The sequence below is a fragment of the Poecilia reticulata genome, chromosome 22 (genome assembly GCF_904066995.2).
Source record: "Poecilia reticulata chromosome 22, P_reticulata-male-v2, whole genome shotgun sequence".
Lineage (NCBI taxonomy): Eukaryota > Metazoa > Chordata > Actinopteri > Cyprinodontiformes > Poeciliidae > Poecilia > Poecilia reticulata.
In genome coordinates, this window is record NC_088851.1 from 10,793,632 (window position 1) to 10,804,352 (window position 10,721).

The 10,721-nt window shown below is 37.9% G+C and overlaps 1 protein-coding gene across 2 annotated transcripts in view; it reads left to right on the forward strand.

Moving 5' to 3' along the window:
* Positions 1-2,715: 2,715 nt before the first annotated feature.
* The window catches only part of uggt1 (UDP-glucose glycoprotein glucosyltransferase 1), a 278,967-nt gene continuing 270,961 nt past the window's right edge, over positions 2,716-10,721 (forward strand). For both annotated transcript variants that reach the window (XM_008399726.2, XM_017302603.2), the window contains exons 1-9: positions 2,716-2,822; positions 4,198-4,336; positions 5,070-5,149; positions 6,746-6,876; positions 6,968-7,080; positions 7,175-7,349; positions 9,515-9,611; positions 9,718-9,796; positions 10,078-10,178. In XM_008399726.2, coding sequence (XP_008397948.1) covers positions 2,792-2,822; positions 4,198-4,336; positions 5,070-5,149; positions 6,746-6,876; positions 6,968-7,080; positions 7,175-7,349; positions 9,515-9,611; positions 9,718-9,796; positions 10,078-10,178 — 946 coding nt within the window. In that variant the 5' untranslated portion in view covers positions 2,716-2,791. The remainder of the gene's footprint in view (positions 2,823-4,197; positions 4,337-5,069; positions 5,150-6,745; positions 6,877-6,967; positions 7,081-7,174; positions 7,350-9,514; positions 9,612-9,717; positions 9,797-10,077; positions 10,179-10,721) is intronic.

A 10,721-nucleotide genomic window follows, 5' to 3' on the forward strand; every position in this document is an offset into this window, starting at 1 on the left:
CGTGTGATAGCGCGAGCAGAGAGAGCCCAGAGCCCAGGCTCGCCATTTCGTATGTGACCCCGGAGAAGATGACAACCATCTCCCATAATTCATCTGAAGATGTCACCTTCCTGACAAATGAACAGGAGCCATGGGCAGTGTGTGTGTGTGTGCGCGCGCGCGCGTGTGTGTGTGATGGTGCTGCAGGCAATTTAGTTATACTTGTGAGGACTCACTGCGACGATTTGGCCCGTCCTCGTAGGGACGCAGCTGACTTTCAAGTTAGTTTACTGTGTGTGTTCAAGCATCTATACGTGGGCTATCCACATGTTCATGTAAATATGAAGGTCATGCCTAGAAGGATAATTAATGTTGCTGCATTTTTTATATATATATATATATATAATTTTAAGTCAAATCTTGGAACTGCTCCCTCTGGAGGATCAACTGTCCAATTTAATTTAGGCTACAGAGCGAGTAAATGGAAACTCAACAGCCATGTCTTTGCACCCTGGGACACAGTCTCCATACCTTTCTTCTTCTCCTTTTTTTTTAAATCAAGACAATGCAACAGGTTGGCAAGGGGCCTGTCATATGTCACCAATCTCCCCCAGAGGGACTGTCTGCAGAACATGTTGAGCAGACTTCAGGAAAGGATTAACAAGAAGATCACAGGTGTTTTTTGTAAAATGATCTGTATTAGTTTCCTGTTTTAAGCAGCCTACAAAGCTCTTGCTACCTTTAACTCTGGGTATTCTCTTTTTTCTCTCTCATGGAAAGCAATCCTGGCCCAGCACTTTGTTTAGCAGGCTTCCTCCTTTGGATGCCCTGAGAGAACCAAGGAATGCACAGGGAGAACATGTAAACTCCATGCAGAAAGACTTCAAGCCGGGATTCAAACCCAGGACCTTCTTGCAGCAAGGCATCATATCTAATATTCCACATTGGTAGCCTAATAGTTAGACATAGCTCTTTATTTAGGTTGAAAACCTAAATCATCATGCTCGTACCCCATCCCTGTTGCGTCCAGTCAATCCAGGGTTGGATGGATCCGTACATGTTTAGCCCAAGACAGCCTGGGTGAGAAAAATCAATTGGATTGTTTTCGACCCAGCAGTTTTTAGAGTGTAGTCAGAGAGCAGAGAGGCATCAGCTTATTGAAAGTAAAGTGAACCATGAGACAGTTAATTTCCACTGTTTGTGCTTCAGAACATACAGACTAAGAAACAATTTATCTAAATCAGTAGTGTGGGATAAGATTGCAGGACCTTCTTTTCCTTTCAAATGCCAATTGTTTGACTTTTGGCATTTAAAGGTCAAATATTAAAAGTATGAGAATTAAATTTGTCTTTATGAGGTTCTCAATGAGATTTTATTCCACTAACCACGACAAAATAACTAGATTTTGTTGTAAATATTAATTTTATTATGCCAGTTTTAATGCTAGCTTTAGCGCATGTTGAACTATTAGACTGATCCTGATTGTTTTGAGTAGGCCTCGATTTAGACTCATAGTTTAATCAATATATAACTTAATCACTAGAACATTTTTCTTAGATATAATGATCCCGATTTGATTAAAATTAGTCTAATCAGTATTTTTTTATATTAGATCACATTCTTAAGAGTCTATAAGTCATATATTCGTCTGAAAGTGTGTTAGTTCATTATAACCAAAGAAATTGAAAACTAATCAGAAAATATTGAGAGTAACAGATGTTTTGGTATTGAAACTGCTCATGTCTGTTTTATAAGAGTTTGAAGATATTATATGAAAGGTGCTAATTTTTATAATCAAAATCTGTTTGATGCACTGGGTCAGAGGAGAGGTCAGGAGAGCCAGTTTGAGGCAGTTTGAAATGAGAAACACAGATAGCGGATAAACTTTGGTCCCACTTTCTTGAGTAAAATGTTTCTGTATGAAAATGAACACATCTATTGTTCGTACCCTGGGAACGTATGCAAGGAAGATAGCTTAGAGAGTGAATAGATTCATCCTTTGGCCTTGGTAACACCTGCATGGTCTCTGAGACCACCTCTAAACAATACGTTAGAACGCATCTGACAGTAGAAACACACCTTGATATAAAAGTAACTGAGCTAAAACAGCTGGTCAGATCACTGGGGTGGAACTGTCTTAAGGCACATCTTCGTATTTTTGTATTTGTTCACAGGTAATTAATGTTACTTTTCCGGCTTGGTATTTGATGGTCATGTTGAGCTGTTGGTGTGATTTTATGCACTTGATTGTTTGAATAAATTCTGGTTGATTGTGAAGTTGAACAGTAACTGTTGTCTTTATGGTTTTTACACACGACATTAACGGACCTGGGCAAACAAGACAACAATGAGCAACATTTAGAAAATACCTCTCTTTCTCAACATTAAAAAACCCCCCAACAACTCACTTTAAGAAATAAACATTGACATAGTATTGATTGAAGCATTATAAATTAACTCCAATACCACAATATGTATAAAAATATAACACAAATATACAAAAGCAAAAATATGTCTTTTAAACATAACTAAAAAAAAAAAATCAACATGCCGTTTACTTTTACATACTACAGACTTTCAAAATGCAATCTAGATATCTTCCTTTATGTTAATAAAATGCAACTACAGATATTAATATTTAATTTTTTCCTTCTCTTTTTAAATAAAAGTGTTTGATTTTTGTTAGTAAATATAGGTAATTTTTAAAATAAACCTTAACATGCTTGCTTAGTGCTGCTTATAGTCTATTCATTCTGGACAGGCAAAGTCTTAGTCGCCTAATCCGGATGTGAGGACCCACCCTCAGCGGATCATGGAAACAGGAAGCTACAGAGCCGGCTTCGGTGAGGATAAATCAGTGGTTTTAAGCGCTCTGCAGCTAAATGTGACTCTATTTAATCTTGTTTCATGCTCTCATAGAGAAGGTGACCAAAGGTGTTTTCACAGAAACAGAAAAATATGGTTTTCCTTTTACGTAGGAGGAGTTAATATTGTTGGCTGTCCGTTTACAACCCAGCAGAAGGTTGGGTTAACTCATTGAGATTTCCTTTCACTCTAGTTATTGCTATACTTGTCTTTAAAACGTCCAGTGTTGTAAAATCTTAACAAGTGGCTTGTTAAATGCAGCAATTAGTTAGCTACTAGTTCTAACGTAACATCTTTTAGGAGCTTGATGATCTTGAAGCTGTGTGCTTATTGGACAGAGCAGCCACGCTGAAGGTGCTTATTGGACGGAGTTCAGGAAGCTTTTTATTTACTTATGATATATCCCTGCAGGTGCACAACATCTTATTCTGCTGATATCTGTCAAAAATGAGTCGTAAACCAGTTATTAACTGGACACGATTTACTTATGTTACCCTCCAAGTAGCTGCCTTACCTTCTGTTTTATAATTCGTCTTTAAGTGAAGTGTTTGGTCTAATGTCCTCTGCTTGCTGCTGGTTTCAACTGTACTGCTCAAAGTAAATTATTAATAGACTCAGGCATTTCCATTACCTCATTTTTTATATTAAGCATAAATTGTTGTGCATAATACTTCATAAATTTTTGCCTCATTAGAAACCAACTCAGACTTGCCTATACAACATATTTTGATGGATAAGGTCACCAAGTTATTCTAAATTACTGTACAAAACATACCTGAACATCTGCAATCACATTGTAAAAGCAGTGATAAAAGCTTGGTGTGTATTTGTATTCGGCCTCCTTTACTCTGATTCTTTTGCATTCTTTTGAGTTTTATTAGGAACCTGTGGTACAATAAAGCGGAGAAGTGTCTTATCTCAATGTTATAAGACTACAGAAGACTGGCAAAATCTAGTGACGCTTAGATTATTGGTTTCTTGCGACCTGTTGAAAGATTCACTTGAAACTGATTGTACTTTATCACTTGCTTTCACTTCTGTTGAATCCAGTAAAGTAGGCCACCTTACTGTTCTGTGAGTCCAGTCCAGTCTTAGTGAGGTTCCACAATATTAAAAAGATTTTTGGTAAATTATACTTTAGTGGCATAAAGTAGAGAGCAATCCAATATGTTTTACATCCTGTGCTAGTGTTGGCTTTTGAGCTTTTTAGATTTTTGGAGCATTACTCCTCCAAACATTCGTCTACTCACTGTGATCCAACAGCTCAAATTGTAGTTGAACGTCAGTTTTTAAATCCATTTTAAATAAGGATCAGATTGTTTGTCACCACTTCTGTTTATTGTCTCTTGTCAGGTACAGACAGGAGGATGTGGCTCCTGTGTGTCCTGCTTCTGTCTCTGCCGTCTCTTGTTTCCAGTGCTGCAGACTCGAAGGCCATCACCACCACCCTTGCAACCAAATGGGCTGATACTCCACTGCTGCTGGAAGCCAGGTACCACACCAAATTGCTGTAGCAGATTTCTTACTGTGTTGTACAAAATTCGCACATAGGTCAGTCAGCATCTGTCCTCTGTTGCCCCTGAGTTTAATCTGCTTGCTTAAAAAAAAAAAAAATAGTAACAAAAACGATTAAGTTGTACACAGTGATGAGAAAAAGTGTTTTCCTCCTTTGTGTTTGTCAAACATGAATATTTCAGCTCAACAAATTTAAGTATTAGAAAAAAATTAGGCACAAAATTCTGAGTTTTAATATAGACATTCATTATGAAAAAATACAAAACTACATGTCCCGCTGTGTCACATCTTTAGAAAGCTGTGTTCAGTTTCTCTAGACATACTCAGGGCTTCTTACTGCCACACCTTCTCGACCACCAAGAAAGCACTTTAGGACTCCACCATAAGAAAGCGACCAAAGTGGCCTGCATGGCGTAGTTCCAACACGAAAAAGATGCATCGTCATCTCAGTTTTCCCAGAAGACATCTTCACGTCCCAAGACCTTTGGGAAAATGCCGATGAGGCTAAAATTTAATTTAACCACTGCATTTTTTATTTACTTGTATTATCAGTGTCTAATATATACATGCATTTGTTTGATGATCTGAAGCATCTATGTTTCACATGTAGAAAAATAATAAATTATAAACGGCGCAACACTTTTTTCTCACCACTGCTTATGGCTGCATCATAAAAATGTCACTTATTGTTTTTGCTTCTTCTTCTTCAGTGAGTTTCTGGCAGAGGAGAGCCAGGACAAGTTCTGGGACTTTGTTGAGGCCAATCAAAACATCGAGGGAGAGCATGATGGTAATGTAGAACTGCTGCAGACGCTGCAGACCATTTTCTCTTTCACTTTCTGTTCTGGGAGCTTCTGAATTTCTGACGGCGTTGCTGCATCTCGGCAGTGTATTGTCAGTGCTTTGGTCGCGTACTTAAAGGAGCCAGAACCAATCTCTGTTAGTAGCAGCTGGGTCACAGCTACTGTGGCAGAAGAGAAGTGGTGATGTGGTTTAATTTTAAAGTGAGAAGACAACTTGGCACGTTGTTAGCTGCTTATGTATGGATTGATATTTTCTGAACCATTCCAGATTTTGTCACACTCAGCCACATGTGTTAATATCGTTTCTTGAGGTTTTATTTGATAGACCAACACAATGTAGAGCATGTGATAGGGAAGGAAACTGATGCATGGTTTTATTTTTGAAAGAGCGAAAAAAATCCTTACGTTGGTGTGATTAACATGATGGAAGACGCAGCTTCAATGGAACAGTCTCACTTGGAAAAGTTTGGCCTGAATCAGTGGTTTGTTTTCTACTCATCCTCTCATCAGCTGTTCCCCAATGCATGCTGGTAGTCAACACCAGTTTTCACTGTGAGGATGGTTTTTAAGGTGACATCATTGTCAGTTTTTCAACTTATGCAGTTCTCCACATGCCAAAAGCCAAAAGCTCAATTTCTGCCATGTTTGCTGAGTTCCCTGCATGATTTGTGGGATTTTTTATGTCTTTCTGTCAGGGAAGACTTTCTTCTTCTTCAATGAAAGCCCGATTTGAGATAGTGTGACTAATAGTTGACTATGGCTGCAACTAGTGATCATTTTAGTGATCAAATATTATATAGATTATTCTGATGAATAATAGGATTAAAAAATTGGCACATTCTGCAGATTTTTCATTTAACCTCTCAAGCCTTTTTTATGCAATATTAGAAATACATTAAAAAATGCAGACAAAGAAATAAATTGATTCCTTCGTTAAATCCAAAACCAAGCATTTTATCTCCTAAAATGAATGCAATAACATAACATTCCTTTAAGGAACATTGGATCATTTGTAGCAATGAATGCATCTGCAGCTAAAAATTACTTCTGACATCAACATGTGAAAAGCTCAGCCCTTTCTGCTGGACTTGGCATCAGTACAGAGCAGAGCTGATCTGATGATTATTTTTCTTGGATTAACTGATTGATAATTGGATTGGAAATTTGCTTAATATGAGTTTTTATTTATTTGTTTTACATAATTTGAACTAGGTAAAGTTAAAACTATCCCAACTGAGAAGTTCTGGGTAGAAGATATTCGCTTTTTTTTTTATCTTGAAAGCAAAGTGTATAATGTTTTTGTACAGCTTAATTACTGTTCTCAGGGTGTTGTTCTTTCAGCAGATGGCCTTTTTTTAAGTCTGTAGACTCCAGTTAATGAATAATCGATTACTGAATTAGTTCCTGCTTGTTTTAGTTTATACTTTCTGTAAAAAATTTGTTTGTACACCATGACATTTTTAATAAAATCCCAGGTGTTATGGTTTTTAAATGAGGCACTGGATGACAAATGAATAGGAATGTCAGACTTTTACTCTGATCACCTGTTACATTGTTGTATGTTTTGTTTTTTTCCCCCACAGACACAGACCAAGCTTACTATGAGCTGATTGTGAAGAAAGCCAGTGCTCTGCTGAGCTCCGTCCAGCTGAACATGCTGAAGTTCGCCCTCTCTCTGAGAGCGTACTCTGCCACAGTTCACTCCTTCCAGCAGGTAACGGGAGGACCTGCTGTTGCCTTAAGGGTATGTGCTTACCTATAAGAGAAGTCAGTATTTGTCATTGTTTTTTTTATTTTCTTATTAGATTGCGTCCACTGAGCATCCTCCCTCTGACTGCTCAGCTTTCATCAGCGTCCATGGAGAGAAGTCCTGCGATCCAGAAAGCTTGGCAACGCTGTTGAAAACTGCGACGGAAAGGTAATGACAGATCTTCACATATAAAAGTGCACATCGTAGTCTTTGAGTCAGTAACATACTGACAAGTCAGGTGATGTTATTATCCCCGTTGCAGACAGAAGCCATACCTTTTCAAAGGTGATCATAGATACCCGGGATCAAATCCAGACACGCCTGTGATCATCCTCTACGCTGAACTCGGGACGAGAGATTTCCAGAAGTTCCACCAAGTCCTAACATCCAAAGTCAACGAAGGGTCGGCAGCTTACGTGCTTCGTCACTACGTGGCTGTAGGTGTTCACACACACACACACAAGCGCTGTTACTCTACTTTTAATATAGTAGATAAATAAAAAAAACATTTATCCACTTACTCAGGTTCTCCGACTAACAGTTTGGGCTCTTTTAAAAAAAATTGTCCTGTTGTCACGCCACAGAAACGTCCCTGAACTATATTCAGTTCTGGTCCGTTACTCGTCACAATTAAACCTCTGCTGGTCACAGATTGAATTTCTCTTTAGTCTCAGAGTGTTTAAAGAGATTTATGTTCAGTCATTTAGAATCTGATCATTCTCTATATACTTTATTTTTGCTGAAACCTTTTTGAAACCAAACTCTTAGAAAATGTTTGACAAATCAATTTAATTCAGTTTTTACCATGAATTTAAACTGCTGTCTTAATCATTGTTAAGAAAATACAGAGAATAGAGTTTAAGTACTAAAATTATTATTTTTTTAGTTCCATCTTAATTTCAGGATTTTTTACTGACTTGTTTCAAATCTAATGAATTGATTTATTTATTGATGGATTAAAAATCTACTCATTTACTTAAACGTCATGGTGCAATGATAGTCATTTTTTTCATTTTTTGTAATTGCGTTAAAACAACAATGCGCCGTTTTGACTGAAAAGTGCGGTACGAATATGTGAAACGGTGGATGTAACTTGTAGTGTTAAAAATGGGCGCTGAGTGGGTAATACAACTAGAGAATCACTTCATAAAGCAGGCCATTTACTATTTGTCCCCACTGCTACAGCAGACAATACCAGATGTCCACATTTGTGAACATATGGCAAAATAATGATTTTAGTGCACTTGTTCTCTCAGTTTTCCTTATTTGACAAAAAAAAAAAAAAACTTGTGGAGTTTAACCAGGCTTCTCATTTACACCTGGGATGAAGTGTTTCTCCAGTTTTTCATGCCAAGTTGAACTTGGATTTCCTCCTTTCTCACATGCAAATGCAGCCGATCCATTTATTTCTCCCTCTGATTATGCTAAATTATTCTCACCATCTGTTTGATATGCATCGAGTCTTTATGCTTAACTAAAAAAGGCCAATTCAGCACCAGTTATTGGACAGTCAATGTGTTCGGTAATGGCTTGTTATCTGTCCTTTAAATCTGTCCCTGAAGTCACAGAGTGTTTGTCTTTGCAGAGGAAATTAGGTGAAATGTTCAACAGGTGAGAGGTTGATGGAGCCTTTTGGAAAGACAAAAACCGGGTCACATATGTCGTCTGGGTGTTTGCATTTGCAACATGAGGTGCAGCCAGGCTTCCTACACAGCCTGTGAATGTCTGGAGTTTTATTTAATTATCTTGAAAATCTAGATAAGTCCCAAAAAATGAAGAGCAGAGAATGGACATTAAGGCTGTCAATGTTAACCCCTTAAAGAATGCGATTAATCTAAAACGTTTAAAGCGTTAATATTACATAATCCAGATTAATCACATTATCTATTTTGACCTTAACATCGCTCTCTCGCAGAGTTTTACTCCGTTCAAAGCAGCTTCACTTTCTTGTACAGTAATCCTGTCAGATACTGTCAAATAAAGTTCACTAGTGCCAAATAAATTCTTAAAAAACAAAACACTGCAATGGACATTTAGATAAAACCAAGGTGGTATGTAGCCTACTGACTGCAACAGTGAATTATCCTCCCAGCGAAGCACAACCAGTTTGGAGTCAACATGTTTTGATTACTGTTGAAATAAAATTACTTCCTTTAGAACTTACTGTAGACGAACAGCTGAGATGTTTGGTATAAAAGATTTGTTTAAACATTTTTTTTTTGAAAATGTGCATTTTTACATTTTAAGCTTAGAAAGTTTAGCACAGTGATTGCCGAAATCGCTAGGGTGTGATCAATCTGACTACATTTTTTTATCAATTGACAGCACCACTTTATATGGACTTTATTCCACGTTGTGCTGGACATCCATCCCTACGTCTAGCTGTCTATTCGCCTGCCGATCTTTCTGTTGTTGGTTTGTCTATCTGTCCATATTTTAAGCTTTGAGGTTTTGACAAATATTTTCCTTAGTAAGCAGTATTTGTATTAACACAAGTGCAGAATTTTGACAGGAAAAAGTGCGGGGACACAGGACAGGGACAATAACTCCCTGAAATAAGTTTTCTTACTTTATATACTAACATCTCCTCCTTTCGTTCCAGAAACCTAATGAAAGCAAAGTGTATCTGTCGGGGTACGGAGTCGAGCTGGCTATTAAAAGCCAGGAGTACAAGGCAAAGGATGACACACAAGTTCAAGGTTTGTACTCTCTAAGGAATTCATTTACAATAAACAGACTCATGCTGCTGGTGTAATCACTGAGGAGTCCTGACATGAATATCTAGTTAATTGATTTTGCTTTCAGGGGCGGAGGTGAACGCCACAGTGATTGGCGAGAACGATCCAGTGGATGAGGTCCAGGGATTCCTTTTTGGCAAACTGAAGTGAGTGTCTCTGTGTTGAGCTGCGATAAATTTTCACAAGCCTGGTCTGGTTCCAACGGCATTAACTCCAGCCAAGCGCTTTTTTTTTTTTTCTTCTCCTTGCTCTTTTTATTCTCCAAACTTAATTCCCTTGAAGCGCTGACCATATCTCTGCTCAGCTAACCTGCAAATAACTAAATCAATCTGTGGTTCCAAGCACTCTTCCTCTTAATTAGAAGTTCAGTTCTACTTTGTAGCTGCATTTTCCTAGATTGTCTCTCTCTCACTCTCTCCCTTGCCAGGACTCTCTATCCAGAGCTCAAAGAACAGCTGAAGGAGTTGAGGAAGCACTTAGTAGAAAGCACCAATGAAATGGCACCGCTAAAGGTCTGGCAAATGCAAGGTGGGTGTCCTCTTCCTTTAACCCATCAGCAGATAATCCTTTTTATTCCTCTGCTGTTTCCTCCTGAACGAATGGCTGCGTAAGCGCAAACACAGGAAACATTTGTCATATGATGAATAAATATCCAGCTGGCTAAAACAAACATCAGAGGTGGTAAAGCAGCCATATTGACTGACTAGCAAATGTTATGCTGTAATCTCACAACTAAGACCTGTAAGCTACTCTACTCACCCTTAAGCCATAAATCGTACAAGTAAGTAAAGGTTATTTATCTTTACTTTGAAAAAAGTAATATTGTAAACCACATGACCTTAAAATGTTCTTAGTTTGTACTAAGACTGCACCACCACATGCTAATATAGTAGAATAGAGATGCCTTTCATTCATTCATTGTAGCTATTGAGGCGTATTGGAGTAGATCAGGCTAGTAGCAGCGCTAGTACTTAATCTAAGATGTGTGACAACTGCTTTATCTTCGGAAATAAGGGTTTCAACTTATGCAATTAAATCAAATAATTTAAGCTCTCAGAGAGGGAAAAGAGA